Below are 21412 nucleotides of genomic sequence, written 5' to 3'. Positions count from 1 at the left end.
TCAATCCCCGGTTACGCAAAAAAAAAAAGAAGAAGAAGTAAAGCCATGCTGTTATGTTGAGCTGTAGGGGACTCATGTCAACAATTTCTGACATTGCCAGTTAAGTGGAAGACCCAGTACTATTATGGACTACTGGAGTCTTTTAGAATATTTTGCTGAGTTAACACACCTATAATATTCAAATAATGGAACTTAACAAAAAAAGGGGATACAGCTGAATGTCCATTTTGTATCGGTGTATTCAAAATGGTTAAGATAGATATATAGTTACATTTTCTTAACGAATAGAGGGATTTGTTCTAATGGTGTTTGTAAATAGGATATCATGTCTGCATCTTGTACAGCAAACTAGGAAGAATGCATGCAATGTGTTAATTATGGAAGCTGTCCTACCAATTTGGTTTATAACTGTCTCATTGCTATTTGTTTCTCAATAAAATTATGGGGAAAAAAAGACTTATTACAAAAGACAGTAATGCAGATAATTTGATGTATTTGTGTCAAGATAAATAGATCATTAGAAGTAATATACCAACAAACACAAGATTTTTGTGAAGGTACTTTTGCAAAAAAGAAAAACAAACATTTTCCATCCACAACTCAGGTTCCAGTAGGAGTCTTGCTTGTTCTGTTCTGCTTCCCTGTCTCAGGTACTACATCGCTGGCACATGGTGTGGGTCCGTGTGAGAGCTATGGGCCAGAAAGCAGGAAGGCGTAGGCTGGCCCAAGAGCACCTAGAAAGATGTCCTGAGATTCTTTTACATTCTGGCATCAGGTCTGACTCTTCCATCTCTTGAGTTCTTTTTGCCATCCCATCCCCTGGGCTGTGATTAAATGGTCACTTGTTGATTCTCCTGTCGGAGGCCTTTGGTTAGCACCACAGTAGTGCACTCGCCCTGCGGGTGGTGGGCACCTTGAGCCAGGGGTGGCGAGGCTGCGGCAGGCAGGCCCGCGGGCACCCAGAGCCTCCCTTGGGACTGGGCACTTGGGACTGGAGCTGCCATCCCGGCAGCCGAGGCTCCACGGCAGCTGTTCTTTCAAAGCTAAAAGCTCGGCACTCAAGTGTAATCACAGCGCTGGAGCTTTGCGCTAAGCCCATTTGGGCTGCGGCTGGCGCCGTCTCCAGACGGTTCGCTCTCGCTGCCCTAAACGGTTCCATGGACTGTGTTGGTGTCACTCTGGGAGAGCCTCGCTCTCAAGGTGATTCTACACACAAGATTCTTTTATTTCATTTTATTTTTATTTTTATGTATTTGGTACAGGGTTTCACTACGCAGCTTGGAGTCCTGGTAGTCCTATTCTCAGCCTCACCAGCGCTGGGATTACAGGTGTGCACCACCATGCCCAGTCTCAGTCACACCACGCCCAGTCTCGGTCACCTGCTTAGAGCACCCCGGGGGCAGGGCTGGCGGGGCACGTGGTGCCAGGGATCAAACCCCCGTCCTTGCGCTTGCCTAAGCAGGTGCTTAGTCCACTGAGCTATCTCTCCAGCCCTTGCCTGCATGATTCCTTATTACTGTAAGAATTCACGCAGCCAGCTGGGTGGGTGGCAGCAGCTTCCTCAGTGACGTGGAGGCTGGCCAGGTCTTCAGGGACCCTTTAGCCTGTGTGCAGGTCAGCACTGTTTCCTCGGTTATGTGAGCTTCACGTGGTGCACCTCTGGAACCACAGACAAAATCAACTATAATCTATGTGTAATTTCAGATTGAGTAAAGGTGTTTTCATTGCTGATATTAAGTTCTCCTTAACTTTTACAGTACATTTTAGAAATATATTAATTCACCTATTTAATTCCTAAAAACATATTTTTCATCTCCTTGCTGTCAAATGATTTGATAATCCTTGTCTATTATCCTCTAGCTTGCACCATTTCTTAATTTCAAGAAGGAAGAAGTAAATATTGTATCTTCATCTTACCTGACCAGTAGTTAAAAACAAAACCAAGCCACAACTCCTGTGCCAGGCGGGCTTGGTGGTGGTGCACACCTATATCCCAGCTCTTGGGAGGCCAAGGCAGCAAGGTCAGGAGTTCAAGGTCAACCTGTAGCAAGACCCTGTCTCAAATGCAGGACAGAAAAATAACAAAGAAATCAACCTCCTGAAATGAACAAAAAGACACGGACTTAGTCTGAGAAACAGCAAATCCCATTACATCCTAGTACACATGCAGCCCCCCTCCCTGCCCCCAGCGACAGAGGATGTTGCTGTTGACAGTAATGTACGGGAATTCACTTCCACGTGACGATACAGATTGCTGGATGTGGTTGCAAGGGAAGCAGACAGAATTGCAGCTGCTCTTTATTTGATCTTCTAAAGATCTAAAGATGTTCAAGGGTTCTGTTTGCTCACTGTTATCCACACTGTCATTTATTTAGGAAGGGGACCTAATTTGCAACAGATACAAAACTATTTGTCATTTTGCAGGCTTGCCAAAAATAAATGAAACTATTAATTACTACATTTTTGAGCAGCTGTTAATAAATTGGAGTCGAATAACTGTTCATTAGCGCGCAGTGCAACATAATGACATGGACTAGTTTGTGGAATGCAGCTTTTTACAGAACACATTGACAAAATTGCTACATCAACCAAAGGAAACAATGCTGTATTTTAATTGGTTAAGAGGAGATTTTACCTAGACTAGTAATGAGTTTAAAATTTTAAAACCCTTTTTTAAAATAAAACTATAATAATTCAATACCATATTCTAAAATAAATTATCACTTAACATTCTATATTTTGCATGTCCAACATAATGACTTGAAACTGCTTTTATGTGTGAACTTTAAAATGTTCTAGGACTTCAGAGTGTTTTCTTTTATTTTATCAGAGTGTTTTCTTTTCAAAGTCAAAATTAGCATTAGATGTCATTGTTGTAAATAAGTTTGCCTAGCCTTTCAGATAGAAATGAAATTTTAAATTATTTTGATTCATTCTTTTATGTGCATGAGTGAACTAATAGAAAAATACTCTCATATTCCTTTTAATTAGAATGTATGCATTCCATATTTGTTTAATTGGAACACTTTTAATTATTTATATATTCTAATTAAAAAGAACATTTGAATAATGTCTAGGTGTAGAGATACTTAGAGTAAGAGCAAATTAATTGGAATTGTTCCACATATACAACATAAAATGGGCTTTAAGGGATTTAATTGGTCCATTTTACACTATATGACCAAATTATTATATTTCATAAAACCACACTGTCCTCAAATTGCCAGTTCTCATACCTCCTGTCCTTTTGACATCTGAAAGCCTAACCTTTCTTGCCAAGATCTTAAATTAATGATTATTTTTAAGTCATGATTTTCCTAACTAAAATCAGTTATCAGCGAATTAGAATTTGAGAGGTGGCCTTTCACTCAGATGTGACAAAACCACTGAGACACAGAGTCTGCCATTTGGAAAGACGTCAGCTTTTAGTAAATAAAATTGGGGCAAGATCAACATGAAAACCTGTTCATGCATCTCCTTTGTGTCTATCGGAAGAGCTGGGTATTTTCACACAGTTAGAAGTATGCACGGCCTCCCCCAGCCTCAGCACTGTGGTTGGATCTGTTCACGGTCACTAATAGCGGAACACAGTTAGCACATGTAGCTCGTTGCAGTGACCCTTAGCAAAAATAAATTTGTGATCTGAAGTCATTTTCTTAGGGACAGGTGTCCGTGACACAGTTGGCACTCTGCAAATTGGCCCCGTGATTAAACAGGTGTGGGCACAGGGCTAACCTTTAACTCCCAGAGATGGCTTCCCAGGAAACGAGGAAGTGCACCTGCAGGGCCAGATCGCGACAGCTGTGCTGCCGCCGCAGCCCGCATAACAGCTTCATTACGGGGACACTGGGGGCTCTGTGAATGCGCGGTGTGTGTTGGGCTGGCGTACCGCCCCCAACAAACATGCAGCCCTAATTTAGTAATAAGAGAATTTCCATGAAATTAATATTTTAAATCGACAAATCGGTAAACAGAGACTGCTATAAGCTGCAGTGTACAGCCCCCAGAATAGGCCTGCTAAATTCTGCCACACCGAGAGCACTTTCAGTTTTAAAACCCTATTTTATGTCTACAGAACTGAAATCACATCTACTCAAATAGTTACTGTTCATAGTATAGCAGATATGATCCTGCAATTTAAAATTTTAATGCACACATAAATATAATCTTTGAATGCTTAAGCAATGCATAAAATATTCAAATATTAACCACTTAAGTTTCACTCACTTTGGCTAATTTTCGTTTCATTTTTTAGATCAGTTTAAAAATAGCAAGATATTGTCCCATAGAGTTTTTAAAAGAATCAGTTTCTTTATGATAGTATTATTCTTTTACTATTTCTCTTTAAGAGTAAATACTTTTCATCATTCTTTAGTGATGTTATGTGTACACCAAGGTAGTGATGGAGTTTACCTTTGTTTATTTTATATACTTCTGATCAATTCCAACTCATGCCCAATTATATTACACTAAATTAACATAATTCAACAGATGTTGATATTTAAATGTTTTCTGGCATTCAAATCTTGGACAGCTGTCTCCGAGCTTGGGGAAAAGGCAAACATTTAGACTTAAATGCTGAACATATGCTTAAATTACTAATTAGAAAGATGGAATAAAAACTATGCATTATCCTTTCTAAGGACAATAAAGCTCAGATAAAGATTTTTGTATTCTTTTTTGCATCAGGTTATAGTGCATTGCTGAGTACAGACTGTTCAACTTCATGGATAGCTTAATTGTATTTCAAATTTGGATGCTGGAAAATTATGAAGAATCTTTTTCACTAAGCCTGGAAAATGTTATAATGTCTTTATAGTTGGTGTCTTAAAGTGCAAAAAGATACCCTTTCAGTTATATTGTCAGGATAGGAAAAGCAATCTTTAACAATTATCAAAATTTCATTACATGCAGAGAAATATATCAACTTAATGAATCTATCAAGTGGCTTAGATGTGTATCAATGTGTGGATAACCTTGTTTCATTTCTCTCCCCCACCTAATCCAGCCGTAAGCCTCATCTAACATATTATTTCAACTGAAATCTATCAGCATGTTTCTCTAAATTTAACCATGTGTTAAAAACTTAAAACCAAAGCACCAAGTAGCCCAATCAGTAAGTTGAAGAATGACTTCAACATACACTTCTTAAAAGAAGAACAAATGGTCAGTGAGTAGATAAAATATGCTCAACGTTGGTGTAGCCCTTCCGGAAAAGCAAATCAAACCTACATTGAGATTCCATCCCACCAGGTCAGAACGGATCATCCAGAAAGAAAACAAAATGAAACATAAGTGTTGGTGAGGGCATAGAGAAAGAAGAAGGCTTCCCACACTGCTGGTGGGGATGTGAGTTAGCACAGCCTCCGTGGAGACCTGCATGGATGTTCCTGAAAATACGGCCACCATTTGACCCAGCTTTGCATCGCGTGTGAGAAGCAAATGGAGTTGGCACCGTGTGTGGTTACGTGAATGCCCACGTTGGTCGCAGCACAATTCGCAGTAGCCAAAATAGGGGGCCAGTGTAGGTGCCCATCGGTGCATGACTGCAGAGTGTATGTGGGAAGCAGATGCAGCAGGATGTTATTCAACTATAAAGGAGAACAAAGTTTTTTATCATTTGCAGAGAAATGGATGAATATGTAGATCATCATCTTGATCAAAATAAAATAGACAAATAGCGTGTGCTCTCTTTAATATGTAACGTCTAAAAGGATGATATGAAAGTAGAAGGAAGACAAAGAGCTAAGGATGGGGGGAGCGATTAAAGTATATGCGCTCAAACTCCCGGAAGCGTAACACCAGGGAGGACAGGCGTAACCCGGGCCCTGCCGAGCACACCCGGCTTTAGCTTCTGTGTTCGGCTTCACTCCCCAAGCTCCCCACTGAGTGTGCGTTGGAGCACTAGGGGATTTCAGTCCTTGGAACCAGCAGATGATTCGCTCTTCCATTTTTCCTGCACAGATGCTGCGTATCGGCTAGCCTTCAATTCCCGGGGAAAATACATGACATCCACAATTTAAAGGAGCCGATTACTTAGATCACAGTCCCAAAGGGCTTGGTCCATGACCGGACAGCTCCAGCACAGACCTATTGGCAGAGGGGCTCAGCAAAGGAAGCTGCTCACTGGTGTGACTGGAGGGAGGACACAGGGAAGAGCACCAGGGAGATGTACCCCGCCGCAGGGGCCACCTCCGACTGAGCCCACCCCCAGCTGCATGTTCAGCTGTGAACCTCCTCGGGTGCATCCCTGGTGAGCAGGAGGGATCCCAAGATCCCATCGCCCCTCCAGGAAGTGCTCTCCAGTGAAGGTGACAGTTACCTGGCTCCCCTGCACCCCTTGTTGACCAGCGGCCTGATCACCTCTCCTAAAACTGTACTGGCCCATAGTTTCTTCTTGCAGTGGTGATGGCCCAGACCTCCCAGATGGTACACTGATGAGCACAGCGTGTGCAAAGCCTGCTGCGGGGCATGGAAGGCAGTGCTCACAAGCACACACTGCCCCGTGGGGCCCACACTTCTCCAGGCCTCCTCCTTTTGACTCGTTTCTTTTTGACGCATGAGAAAGGATAAGTGTAAAAGGATAAGCTGCTGGCCCAGGTTTGGCCCCATTGATGGGGCAAGCAGGAGTTAAACTTTGTCTCCTTGGTCCTCGGCTGCTGCAGGCTTACCTGGGGGACCCACTGCCACTCCACACCAGTGGATGTGCAGGGCAGGCGGGCATGACATGTGCGTCCTTAGCCCAGGATGCCTGCCCGCATGTCCACAGTTCATGCCTCCACAGCTAACGCTGAGCTTGACATATTTAAACTCCTTTGATTTCCAAAATTATCTTAACAGGTAGGTGTTCTTATGGACCCTATTGTACCTAAGACTAAATACAAATATTAAATAGTTCTTCCAGGTCAAAGAGTAGGAAGTTTGGGGTTTTTTTCCAAGTCTTATTGTTATGTAAGTTGAGGGCCAGTGGGATAGCTCAGGGGTCTAAAGCACCTGCTTAAGCAAGCACACAGGGACCTCAGTTCAATCCCTGGCACCACATGCCACACCAGCCCCATGCCCAGGGTGGGCTGAGCCCGCCGGAGTCCCGGTCTGGTGGCGCACACCTATGATCCCAGCTCAGGGGAGGCTGAAGGCAGGAGAATCACTGTGAATCTGAGTTGCATAGTGAGACCTTGTAACAACCAAATACATTTAAAAAGAAAAATAAAATAAATATAAAGTTAACTTGGGTTGAGATTGTACCACAGGATAGTACGTGTGCTTACAATATGTGCAGAGGTAAGTCTGATCCCTCATGACACCAGAAGGAAATTTCTTACTTAACTGCGTCCCGAGTCTTTTCATTGCTTTTAACCAAGCTGTTATTCTACCATAACCATCTTAACCATTATATCTATATCTATCTGTCAATATCTATCTATCTATATTTTTTTTTCTGTATTTAGGGCAGGGTCTGCAAGGCCTACAGGGTCTTACTATACACATCAGACCCGTAGTGATTTTCCTGCTTTCAGCCTCCCAAGTGCTGGGATAACAGGCATATGCCACTGCGCCCAGTCTCAATTGCTGTCTCCGTGCGCCCCGCAGGCGGGGCTGGCACAGCACGCCAGGGATGGAACCCGGCCACTGAGCTCTCCCTAAGCAAGTGCTTTAGTCTGCTGAGCTATCAGGCCAGCCCTGTTCTTAACCATTAGAGTGGTTTTATTTACCTAATGGCAACATCTAGAAATCATCTCCACGTTGGTCACTGATTATTGACCTTTGATATCTAAAATTTTAAAAAGATAAGGTTTTGTATGTTTCCCCTAACTAAATGCATATATAAATCAGAAAGGAAAGACAGGCTCTATTTGAAGTCAATTTTTGGATGGCAGTGTTTTTCCCCATGGACATTTAAGAATCAATATATTGCTTAAATACCGCAAACAACAGACCTGGAATAACAAAATTTTTCTAGGAAGTTCAAAGCTCTCAATGACAACACTAATCCTAAATAAAAACCAGTGCATCTCAACTTTCTAGTTATCTCTGCTGAAGTAGGAAACTCCTGCCATACTCCTGATTATTCAGCGTCCTTGTCCTCATAAGACTCCGGATATGTGGTATTACAGTACAGTTCACAGTGCAGTAAATTATTGCTAATGAGTCTATAAAGCCTTTATGGACACACTATTCACCTTCCAAAATCTCTTTGGAGGAGGGACCAAGCAATGTTCTCATAGTTACGCTTAGTGAAACACTCAATTGCAAAGAAATGGAAGCACTTTTTAAGTAAGGGAGAGAGAGAGAGAGAGAGAGAGAGAGAGAGAGTTTTGAAGCTGTGTTCCACTGCAAAACCCAAGAAACAGAGTGAACAGGTTTTGCAGTTATCTATTTCCATAGTTAAGGTCTTACATATCAAAACGTTGGAACTCCAATAAAAATATTATACTACAACAAGTTACTACAGCAACCCTGAGTGCCTTGCTTGGTTCCATTCACTTATGACTAAAAAGTGCCTGATGTTAGCAAGGCATGTCCATGGGAGGGACACTTAAAGCAAATCAAACATGGGCCTCTTTACTTTTGAGAACTGCAGGGTCTCTGCAGAATCAGTCCCTGTCCAACTGTGGATGCAGCTTAAGGTTGAAAACGCTCTTCTCCAAGGATGGCTGAATAAGGGAGGTCCTGCTTCAATGGGACCATCTTGGATTTCCAAGTGAATTCCACAAATAAGTAATGAACTAGCCTACACTCAGGCTCATTTGTACTTCTGTGGTGGCACCCCCTGATGACAAAGTAAGAAAGCTCCTTCATGTGTCCGACGCCTCAGGCATCCTGGTCCCTCGTGCAGGCATCTTGGACACAAGTGTGGCAGCCACCTGTCCTGGCTCAGCAGGTGCAAGCAGAGCAAGCAGGATCGTGGCCTCACAGAGAGCCCCGAAGGGTGCCGGCGAGCATCCAGCTGAGCTCCTTCTGGAGCCACATTTGCCAGCTCAATTCAGGGGGACTGTTGGTGAGTCCCCCGGCTTCCAGAGCACCCCGGCGCGGGTCTGTGTCACACTGCATGCTGAGAGCAGAACTTCACCACTCAACTGTGTCTGCAGAAGCTGCTTCCACATAACCTGGTGCATCCATTTGGCAGTCTCCTTTTCCCCCCCCCCAGAGAATTTTAAATAATTGTGAATCGATTCAAACGGACCTGCTGGAACTCACCCAGCATGGGGAAGGCACCTCGGCCCGTGTCAGTTCCTGAGACCCCAAATCGAGGTCTCGTGGTGCAGCCCAGGGCCTCCAGGCCAAGACAGATGTGTGCTCTTGCCCGGGGCTAGGTGCCCCTCCGAGCTGGCTGAGAACAAGTCTTGAAGGCTGAATGGGGATGATCCCCTCATGTGATCAAAGACTGGAGTCCCTACCAAATGAGCACCTCAGCTTATTTCCCGGTAGAAAATATATTTCCTTTCTCACGGAAGAGAGCGTAGCATGCATTACATTTTCCCTTAGGGGTTTACTCAGGAGAGTGTGCACTGAGTTTCATGGCGTGGTAGAAAAACCAACACCGTAAAAAGGAACAGGAGCACAGCTCAGTGCAAAGGCCCTGGGCTCCATCCTAGAAGAAGGAAGGAAAGAAGGCCTCTGTCAACAGGTCAAGCTTTAGAGCCAGAGCATAAACACCTGGGTCCAAGCAATGACTTCCTTCTAAAAGAAGTAAATTATTTGGAGATTTGTACCAAGCTGCGCTAAATCCAGAATGCAGCATGGATCTAGCCACCCTCCCCCAAATACTGACTTTGATACAATGAACTAAGCCTCAAGCAGCATTTGCCAAAGTCCAGGTTGCTTCAAAGAGAACTGAAGTGAGACAGGGGCTGGTTGTGAATTCAGATGAATGAGCCAGCGACAGACAGATGGACACATGGACAGACAGACAGATGGCTCCACAACCAAGGAGTTAAGATGAGGTGGCTGCTCCAATAGCAAAGGGTCCCAGTGAATGACAGTGATCAGGTACTGCAGGGGCTTTGAAAGAATGCGGTCAAAAGCATGGGCCCTAACCCTGGTCCTCCTACTGCTTGGAAAACAGTGCTGCCGGAAATGCCAGGGGGCGTGCATCTCCGCACAAAGGCAGAGGAGCTTGTTGCTATTGTCTGTGTTTCCCTTTAATAGACTGAGACGCAGTGACACTGAGGGAAGGGCAAGGAGGGGGAGGCCTGCATGGCACGGATGTCCCCAATGCATCTCTCTCCATGCCACCCTTTTGCTCCTCCGGTGACATTGCAGACCTGCTTCCTTTCCTCGCAGCTGATGCCCTGTCTGGGCCTATGTTGTTCCAAGTGACAGTGAGTGTTCTTGCCAAATGCCGAGGCTCAGAGTCACATCTGTTCGTCTCCGCTCTGCAGCCTGTCCAGGGCTGCCTGGGAACATGCTGTATCCAGGGGGCAGCTTTAACTAGGCCTAATTCTCTGAACAGCTCTGTTTGTAAATGCACACACTGACGCGACAAGCTCCCGTTGCCTTCCCTTTAATGTGATTGTGTCTGACACCGCTTGCATCCCTCCTGTCAGTCCTTGTCAAAGCCAGGTTTCCAGGCAAGGTGGCTCTCGCCGGGATCTTGTTTCTGGATACAGTGGAGAGCAGTTTTGTTTTATTACTTTTTCCCCCTCCGGATGAGATACCCTCTTGCAGCCGCTACATGCAGTCTAAAAAGACCGCTTCCAGCAAGCGACATGAGAAGCCAATTATAGTCCTAAAAAGCAAAACGACACAAAAAGACTTCTTTTTAAAGTTGGCATTTCTAATGTTTAATAGAAAATTTGTTCAGGAGTAATATGTGGGGAGCCGCATTGCAGATGTAACTGATGGGCAGACCCAAACACAGCACCGCTCCGCGCCCTTCCCGTTCACTTGGAGAGGCACGCTTCGCTCTCTGCAAGGCACATCTGAAAGAAGTGCAGCCACCTGGCTGATGACTAATTTCCTCACAGCGCCTTTTACAGGAGGATCTTAAGATTCTCATTTAATAATTTTAGACCTGTCCAAAGGATACTGTCCTTCAAATGCCACCACCGAAACAAAAATAAATAAATAAATAAATAGAAACTAAAAATTCCAGCTGTCGCCTGGAACAGTAAGCTATGTGTCCTGCGTAAGCTATGTGTCCTGCTTCCCAGTGAAGAAAGAAGGCTGCCTTTGAGACACTCATTGATTTTAAGTTCAATAATGTAACTTGCATTTTACGTGGAGCATAACTAACAACCCGGTAGAAGTAAGCTTACTCAGTATTATTTGTAGCAACTCGGTTGAGCCTGTGAAGCACATGTGGAAGGCACCCCAGGTGGCCCTGCGTTGGGCAGTCCTCCTGGTCAGCCCCTGCTCTGTCCCTGAGCTGTGGCAGATGGTCGGTTTTGCTAGGATGACCAGAACACAGCTGGCCATTTTTCCTGTGGCCCAAATCCTCGGGTTCCGTGTTGCTGAATTTTTTTCCCTTCCCTGTTAGTCTCCTTGCACTTTTCTCTCTTTTCTCTTTGCCTTTGCATGCACATAGGGCTGGGGAGGAGAGCTGAATGAAAATATCTCATTCCATTTGCTCTGTAAAGATAACCCAGAGAGAATTTGTACCAGGGCATGTGAGAGAAAGGTTTAGAAGACTGTTGTTCCTGAAGTTTGTGTTTAGCTATCTTTGTAAGCAGGCCTTCCTAATACATTTTAAATAGTGCTAAAAGAGACGATGAACAAGTTTTGTGCAATACTGACTTGGGAGAATGATTTCCATGCAATTAAAATGCTCCAATTATGCACACCTAGTGGGAGAACGAGGTCTGTAGAGACAGTCAGCCAGTCGCCTCCTACGCACCGCACACTTACATTTCCCTCGTAATTATTTCTGAATATGTGTTTCGTTGCTCTGGCTAATAAACTTTTAGCTTAGCTTGAAGCTTAAATGTATATGAGAGTAATAAAATCCAGCTCAGTTTTTCCTAAAGAGTTCTGTTCTGTGCCTGGTTCGTGAAGACACTTCCTACCCCAGTCAGCATCCTCCCCACACATGCCCTAGAGCCCGCTGTGCCCCACGTGCTGTCTGTTGTGCCTCAGCCCTCCCAACAGCGCTGCACTTCTGGGAGGGGACAGTGTCCTCACAGCCGCAGACCTACGTGGCTTCTCTGCCTTGAGTCTTAACCCTGCCCAAGCCAAGCTCCCTGCCACTGCCTCACCCATCCTGAGGGCTTGCTCTTCTGTAACCCTTGAACAGCTCACAGGAGCATAAAGCCCAGAGGCTGCTGTGGCCTGTGTGTGTCCAACGTGGCCCCGAGATCCCAACCTTCTCCCTCCACAGTGCCCAGATCCTTCCTAACCACCGCTCTCCAAACATCCTGAGCTACAGACACCTCTCTGTGCAGCAGGAAAACCACCACTGCATATAAATTGGCATGTGCAGAGGCTGCACTGAACTTGTCAGTGAGCTGGGAGGACTCCATACACATCATAACCAGCTCAAAGAACGCCAAGGCAGTACACGTGTAGCAGTACTGCAGTGAGCATTCCAGTGGACAGAAGAATTGGCTCTTCAACAGTAGGCAGAGTTGTGCTTCTACAGGATGTCTGCATCTCCGCAGACAAGAGTCCTTTCCCATTGGCTTCAGTGTAGACATTTAACCTGGCTCCCGTGGCATTAGAATTCGGATGACCAGAAGGCTTTACTGTAAGCATAGCTTTTCCACTAGAGCACAGATTTTTCTCTACAGAGATGTATCCATTCAACATGTTTAGAATTGCTAATAGGTGACTAATGCTGCCTCTACTACCACCCACTCCCTACTTGTTACAAATGCATAAGGCTGTCTCTGGGACTCTTGCCGGAGGACTCTAACTTCCTGCCCTAGCTCAGACTGAAGGCTCGTTTCCCTCCCCAGTCCACGCCTCCCCGTGGTCACTGCCCCTGGGGAGCGTTAGGCTGTTTCTGGTAGACACCCATAAATGCTTGCGAATAAGTGAATTCATTTTTGTACAAAATCTGTATGATTTTTAAACATTTCCATCTACTTTTTTTGTAAAGTAAATGTGGTCATTATCATTTATTTTTCTTGACATCACAAGCCAATACATCCCCTCAAAATCCAGCAAGACGTTAGAGCTCCGCATGTTAGTGAGCACTTTGAGGGCAAAGCAGGACAAAAATATTAACTTCATGAACTAACATTTTTAAACAAATAGATAATATTTCGAAAACAGAAAACAGTACGGACACCAGACACATTTCCTGTTGCCTTTGCTGGTAGATATTCATGGTACATTTGTCTATCTGTGCCCCTTGGATAATTTCAAGCGTTTGTTGTGATTCCTCTGCTTTATAGATACGTCTCTATTTGAAATAATTTAACTGCCCAGCATTCATTTTTCCTTGTATATAAACTTCTGTGTGTGTGTGTGTGTGTGTGTGTGTGTGTGTGTGTACAGTAGATCTCTTTTTACCTTTTATCTTTTCAAATAATGTAGTATTCAAGTTGGATCCCTTAAAACCTCATGATACTACAATGTATCTCCATGTATTCCTGAAAGGCCATAATAAACTATCATAAACATGATTTATTTTTTTTCTGCTTCATAAGACCCAGTCCCACATCAAGGACTATGACCCAACAATATAACACAGACACTTTCTGCAGCTTGAGAAATTTGAAGACTTTGGAATCATTTCTACCTTTACGCTATCCCTTTGGGTTTCCAATTGGTCCATTTAGTTTTCTAAATCTCTTGATTTAAGAGACCGAGATTGGACAGGATACTCTGTAACTGGTTCCGAGAGCAGCAGAAAGCCTGTGTCTCTGCTCTTGTATACGTCATTGTACATAACTCAATATTACTTTAGACTGTTTAATAGCAGTAGAGCAGCATTAGTGTATTCAAATTATATTTTCTCACCTTGCTAATAAATAAACATTCTAATCACATAAATTATGAGGAGAACATCACTATTTCTTTCTATTTAAAATGTTTTAAGAGAATTCAATGCTGCATAATATCCTAAAAGAAATTGATCATACTTTTCCTGTAATAAATGTTGTTCTGACAGTAAAGCATTAGTAACCAATTGATAACCTAGCAACAATATTGTGATCTCTTTAGATAATTAATCTTAGCTATTTTCCTGTCAGAAGCAACAGTGTTTGATTTTATGTTGAGCCAGAAAGATTGCCAGTTTTGAAAATTAAAAAGCATTCCTTTTATATTATTCATTCTAGTAACAATTTATGATATCGCATTTAGCTGCTGTGCGCTTGTCAACAAACGTAATTATGCTTCAATATAAACAAGATTGGTGGTTTTACTATGCAGCTCCATCTTTGTGGAAAATGTTTTGATTTAGGTTCAGATTATACAAGCTGTGTATTTATGTGTCATTTTTGTCCTTCTTTGTTAATAGTTTTTTTTTTTTGTTTTGTTTTGTTTTTTCCTGATAATTGCATATAGGCAAACAAGCGTGCATTTAGGGTCCTTGTGCATGGGAGACATCAAGAGGAGACGAAAAGCCGCACCTTTGCCGGGCCCCATTGCTTCAGGTAACACCAAGGAGGATGTGGGGCGTGGCCCCGGGGGAGGCTGATGAGTCCTCACGACTCACTTGCGTTGGTTTCAGGGTGAATTGCGCATTCCTTGTGTAGATTTCCTAGGTAGCCAGTCAGGGGAATCTTCGCTACACACCTGCCCTAGTGCAAGGCTCTGTGAAATCAAAGAATTCAGAAGCTACGAGGGCTCTGTGTACGTTGGTCTCAGAAACTTTGGAGACACATTGTAAATCATCATACCTGGATGAAACGACAAACAACCCAGGAGTGACTAATGGCAGAGAGTTCAGAAACTGCAGCAGCGGCAACGGCAGCGGCAGCTCCAAGCACAAGGCCCGTGTTGGAGTAGGGGGAGCCTGACTTCTGCAAGCAATGTCTGCCTTCTAGTCCCAGCTCTGCAGCAATCTTAGGTTCATCTTTCCTTACTGAGACAACAATAGTATTAGAAGAAGAAAAACATCGCCCTTGTTTACCAGAACAGTGTCGTGTTAGTAACACAGCATTCTAATAATGAATGTGGTCAGGAAAAGCCAACCCTGTTGAGCAGAAGGAAGTCACCTTACAGCACAGGGGCAGGTGGCCTCCCTGAAGAGCAGAGGCGCAGCGGTCAGCAGTGGAAGAGGCCTCCGCGCTGCACAGCGGCACGAGAGCGGCAGGCAGGGAGGCACAGGTGAGTCAGCGATGGAGAAGGATGGCCCGGATGCGAGGGTGTGGGCGCCCTGTGCCCGGGTAGACAGTGTTGGCGTTTACGGCACACTCTGGCCGTGAGAGTGTTTCCGGTATAGCCAAAGGAACTAAACCACAAGGGGTTGGCCTGGGCCGGTTGCCTGTGTGTCTTCCCTTCTCAGGTCTGCAATGTTCTCTTAGCTTCATTTGACCAACCTTTTATAAGTAAAGCGATTTGAATCAGGCTACAAATACAGGATTCATGTCAGCAGAAGAATAAGTGAACAGGAAAGAATGTGTGTGAAGATAGATAGATAGATAGATAGATAGATAGATAGATAGAAAATAGATATTTTATTTTTAACTCATTAACTTTATTGAAAATCAGTAATTATATAGCAAATTAAAAATTGTCGACAAATATTGAAATTTTAAAGATATAAGTAGACAGTGAATTTTGGAGAAATATTGCTGAAATGAATACATAACATGAGGTTAATAATAGATTGCACATTGTAAAAATTTATTTACAAACTTAAATCAATATAACAATAAAAATTGTCTAAAATAAACCTGAAGAAGAAACAATTTACAGATCAGTCATATAGTAGTTCACTCTGTGCCAAAATCAAGAAACTGGGCCAGCCAAATACCTTAGTGGATTAAAGCGCCTGCAAGCAGGCACAGGGGTCTGGGCCTGCCGTGCCAGCCCTGCCCCTGGGGCGCTGAGACTGGGTGTGGTGGCTCCCTCCTGCAATCCCAGCTCTTGGGAGGCTGAACAGGTGGATCACTATGAGTCTGATCTAGTGGTGGGACGCTGAACACCCTGTAGACCCTTCCCTAAAAAACAAAACAAAAAAAATCAAGAAACTTATATTCATATAATTAGAATTCTCAAAGTAGAAGGGAGTAGGCAATAAATAGTTAAAGGTTTAAAATTTCTGAACTTAGTTAAAATTATAGCACCACATTTCCAAAAAACAATGAACCTTTTGCACAAGAAATATAAATAAAATCATACCAAGATACACAAAAATGAAATTGTCCAAAACTAATTGCAAAGAAAACAATCATCAAAAAATACACATAGAAAAAAATATTAGCTATGGAAGAACAAAGTTAAATAGTATTTTATTCCATATTAGGAAAAAAAAAAGAGCAAGTGGGTAAGAAACTAAACTTATTTATTCAAAGGACTGAAAAAGAAAAAAAAAAGATCTGTCCTCATTGAATTTTATATGTAGCAAACATACCTCTGAAAACTAAAAGTAAAATATTTTTCCAGTTACACAAACTCAAAATATCTGATACCTCTAGATGTAGCATATAGAAAATAACAAAGACCATAATCCAGAAAGCAAGAGAAGTTGCTGGATGGTCCTGGACAAAGAATAAGGAGCTTTTAAAATGGTAGTTATGCAGGACTATGTAAAACATAATTATATTAGACGAACCCATTTAAAAGATCCTTGAAGAGTTCCATAAAACAATATCAATCTTATGTCAGGTTGTATATGTATTTTTTCATGTGTGTATGTGTGTGTGTAACAGACAAGGAATAACTAAAGTCAATGGAAAATGGAAATAAACTTTTTAAAGTTTCTAATGCTAGAAAATACCATATCATGTATTATAAGTAGACTGTAAGTCAGATACAGTATAAATCATAAAATTAAAATTAAGCAATATTCAGAAAATAGATTAATTAAAAAATAAATATTTCAAAATAATATTCAAAAATTAAAATTAAATTGTGAGTCCAACTAATAGGCCAGAATGTAGTATATCATGTGTATGAATCTGTGATCAATTCAGAGTACTCACACAGTATTTGATTAGGTTAATATATACAAAACTATCAACTAAGAAAAAGTTTTCATGATCATAAAGAAGTACTAAGAATAAAACATAACAAAATATTGGAATGGCAAATATATGACCAGTACTTCTAACAGTTTGGGGATAGGGTATCACACAAAGTTCTAGTATGTGGTGGATGTGGACAGTGTCCATGATGCTTACTGGTAGCCAAGTTTCCCTTGTGGGACTGAGCTACTGCTATTTCCTTGATATCCACCCTGTAGACCTGGACAGAATCATGACCCATAGGGTGCAGGAGAAGTCCATTTGTAGAGTGTGCTGATGGAAATATTTTGCTGTTGTATACAAAAGAATAACTGAAAGACTTCTGATTTATACCTCTTTTTCTCCTGTGTTTGTTTGCCTTATTTGGTGGGTTCTTTCCATTCTCATTCATGGCATCATGGTCATTTTGATCCCTCTCTAGAATATCTTTAGTAGTCTGTATAGGCTTGGCTTCATTGTCATGAAATCTTTAGTTGTTCTTTGTCATGGATGTATTTCACTTTTCCGTTACACTTGAAAGAGAGTTTTGCAGGGTATCTCAGTCTGGGCTGGAATTTGTTTTCTTGCAAGATTTGAAGTACTTTGCTCCATGCTCTTCTTGACTTGATCTTTTGTGAAGAGAAATCTGCCATTATTCTGATTTGTTTTCCTCTAAACATGATCTGTTTCTTTTTTCTAGCAGCTTTTAGTATACTATTCCTTGTGCTGAATGTCTGGGATCTTGATTATTATATGTCTGGTTGTATTTTTAATTGGATTGATGTTATTTGGAGTTCTATATGCTTTGGTTACCTGAATGTCAGATTGTTTCCCCATATTTGGGCAGTTTTCTGCTATTACTTCTGCCCATATTCTTTTTATATTGTTTGTATTGACTCTTTCTTTCTCATTGATGCCTATTAGTCTTACGTTGTTCTTCTTTGCATCATATTGCAGATGTTGATTTATTTTTTCCTGCATCCCAGTTGTTTTTAAGAGAAATTTTCTTACCTTTTCACTAGCTGCAATGGTGTCTTCAAGATCTGAGTCTATTTGCACTTTTATTCAAACAATTTTGTCAGCTTGTGACTGAGGTTTTAATTTTCTGTATATCACTTTGAATCTGCTTTGTGCATTCTCTTTCTTTCCTATATTGCTCATTCAAAGATTCCATCATTTTTATATTCTCTATTTTTTTTTTATCAGTGTCTTCTTTAGAAGCACTTAGTACTGCTTTCATTATAGTTATCATTTCTTTTTTTTACTTTGGAAGTTGGTTCTGATCTGATTTCCTCTATGCCTTTCTGCAGTTGTTTCTTTACTTCAGACCCTATTATTTCAGATGTGTGCTTTCTAATTTCTTCTATGCTGTTGTCTCCTGCATTTGTTCTGGGTGAACTTGGGGCCTGAGGATGCATTTTGCTCCTTCTCTTTCTCATTTTGTGTAGTACTGCCTTCTGACCTTTGGTGTAGAGCTTTGGTAGAGTCATTACCTTAGCACCAGGTCCGCATCTACCAAGTTCAGACTTGTCCAGGTGGGTATAGCTTGGGTGTGGCTGCTGTGCTCCACTTCTTCCTGCTGTAGCTCTTGGAAGTGAACCGTCTGTGCCACTCTGGCAAGATGTTCTGCTCCTAGATCAGCTGGGTGCATCTTGCCTCTACACTCAGCCGAAGGGTTCCACACTGGGCCTGTCTGATGGAGGTAGGTCCACACACACGCCTGGCCTGGGTGCTGGCTGGAGTAAGGTTCTGGTGGACCAACAGGTAGACACACACACACACACACACACACACACACACACACACACACCAGGCCTGGGCACTGGCTGGAGTGAGGATCCCATGGACCGGTGGGCAGTCCCACACACACACCAGGCCTGGGCATTGGCTGGAGTGAGGATCCGGTGGCTGGAGCTCCCACTCACACACTGGGCCTGGGCACTGGCTGGATAATTGAATATATATATATATATATATATATATATTTAAAGACTTTCATGTTATGAGCTTTAAGGAAAGAAAAGATTTGAAGCTTATGTTTTCTATTCCATAGCTCAGAATGAAAAACACTGAGGACTAATTTAGAGTGAGAGCATCGACACAGATGGTTCTGCATAAAGGGCTACGTGAGGGAATCTCACATTCTGCCCATGCTGCATCTTCCCAGTCCTGTTGAATCTGTTGAATCTTCAGGACTTGGAATTAAAAGACATTGTGTATGAAGTGTGCTTGAATTTATATAGAGTAATGTTTACCACTTACTATGACCAGAACTTTGTGTGGTTTTATATGTTTCTAAGAACTTTTCCAGTATTGCTGTCACCCTTTATAGATGGTAAAATTTCGAGATGCAGAGATGAGACAGATTAGCTACGTAGGATGACATGATTATTCAGCCCTTGATGAGCTGTTAGGCGGGTCTGTGTGACCCTAACCCTGCTCTTCTGTAGCAACATGGCCTCTTTGTCAGAACATATATGTGTAAAGACTGTCCTGTTGTATATGTTGATTTGAATCTGTTATAGGCTTTCAATTGCACAGATATGTGCAGCTGTTCATGTACAAATAAAGTGGTTCATTGAATATTTTTGAGGAACAGTCACTCTGTAGATCAAATCCGTGGGCTAGATCCTTCAATTCACGTCTCCCGTAGAGCAGACACAGGGCTCTTCACCATTGCGTGTTCCGGCCGAATGGTTGTCAGCATCACCTGGACTCTCAGTGGTGCAAACATCAGTGGCAGAAACAGGACCAGGCCAATCTCAGGAATCACTGCTGAAGCATCCAAGTGGCAGCCCTAAGGAAAAGAGGCGGCCAGGGCCAGCTCCCAGCACTGTGCACGGGTATGAAGTGCGAAGGAAAACGAAAATGGCTGAGGAGAGAGTAACATAATTATGCCTTCATGGCGATTTTGGTGTTGCAGTTCACAGTGCCTGAGGAAGGCATTCATGCGGAGGAGGGAGAAACATTAAACTTCGGCCTCAAATGCTTCCTTCTCCTAAGCTTGCATGGCATATTTAGATGATGCATTTTGAATCTGTTGTGATTCTTTTAAGATTCAGGATTTTTATTATATTGCTAGAGTTTCCTTTAAAGAAAAGATTCATAAAAGCTTCGTGCATTTTTTAGTTACTTGAAAAATAATGGAGTAGGAGAGATATGTTATTCATCCTCAGTGCAATTTTTTTTCAAATCTATGCATAACTATTTCTCTGAAAAAGGAAGAAATTGAGGTTATTTAAAAGTTCAGTTTTAAGTAGAATATCTTATAATACTAATGAATGGGCTGGAAGATGAAGATTATTACACTGATTCAAATAAGAAATGCTTTTGCATAAATATATTGTGGTAATGAGGTTACGAATCTTAGATCATCTTGTCCCTGGAAAGTCATAATTTTCAAAATTTGGATTGTAGTCAGTGACCATAGTCAATTATATTTGTAAATTTCCAAAGTTAAGCTAGCATGGAGAGTATACTTCAAAAGATATTCTCACTATCTTCACAGATCTTTGCCAACCTCCTGACACCTCACTCTGAACTGAGATATAGTCTCACCTGTACCTTTAGTAAATATTAAATCTAAGCTGGGAAAATACAAGGGAAGAAAACTGTTTCATGTGACATAGAGAAGAAGCATTAAAAGAATGACAGCTTGAACTTGTTGGATAATTTTCTCTGGCTTCTCTGTGAAACAGAATGAAATAAAGCAGCAAGTGTAGGGAAGACGTGCCAAAAGAACGTGCTAGAATTAGGCACTTTAACTTTGTAATTCCCTAATTGGGCCTGCAAAACAGTTTACAACTCTCAAGATAAAGAATTACATGTTATATTCATAATAAGTAATAATGCCTTTAAGAAGACTTGAACCCCCATAAGATTAATAATCCCAAATCTGATTGTGTTTATGTGTAGCACATTGAAATGTTTCTCGGCCTATTTTAGCAACAGCATTGAAGGATAATTGCAATCTCTTTAGAAGACTGTAGGCCAGCCAGCAGTGTTATTGGCTGAACATTTATTCGTTGTGACAAGAACAGCAAATGTATGTTAGTGCTTCAGCTTATTTATTGCTCTTTCACCTTTGTATTTTGTATTGACAAGCTAAAATGAATATTGATAATGTTAAGTATTGATTCTCTTTGACATGTGGCTTGTTCTCGGCCTCACCCAGAACCACGCACCAAGAGACAGTGGGCATCTCGGGAGCAGAGGACGTAGTGTTACTATTCTAAAACAGAACTATTGACGCAAGAACGTTGTCAGCAGAATACATTTTATAGTTTGAAAACTGTCGCCAGTCCTAGCCCAGGACCAGTCCCAGCCCAGGAGCAGCGTGGGCCGGACCCTTTCCC

At 42.2% G+C, this 21412-nt stretch overlaps 1 protein-coding gene across 1 annotated transcript in view; it reads left to right on the top strand.

Moving 5' to 3' along the window:
• Gpatch2 (G-patch domain containing 2) overlaps positions 1 to 21412 on the top strand; it is a 187369-nt gene that overhangs the window by 151933 nt on the left and 14024 nt on the right. Inside the window, exon 9 of the mRNA XM_023710304.1 lies at positions 14452 to 14540. Within this exon, the coding sequence (XP_023566072.1) occupies positions 14452 to 14540 (89 nt within the window). The remainder of the gene's footprint in view (positions 1 to 14451; positions 14541 to 21412) is intronic.

The sequence above is a fragment of the Octodon degus genome, unplaced genomic scaffold (assembly GCF_000260255.1).
Source record: "Octodon degus isolate 3935 unplaced genomic scaffold, OctDeg1.0 scaffold00017, whole genome shotgun sequence".
Lineage (NCBI taxonomy): Eukaryota > Metazoa > Chordata > Mammalia > Rodentia > Octodontidae > Octodon > Octodon degus.
This window is presented reverse-complemented; position numbering and strand designations above follow the sequence as displayed.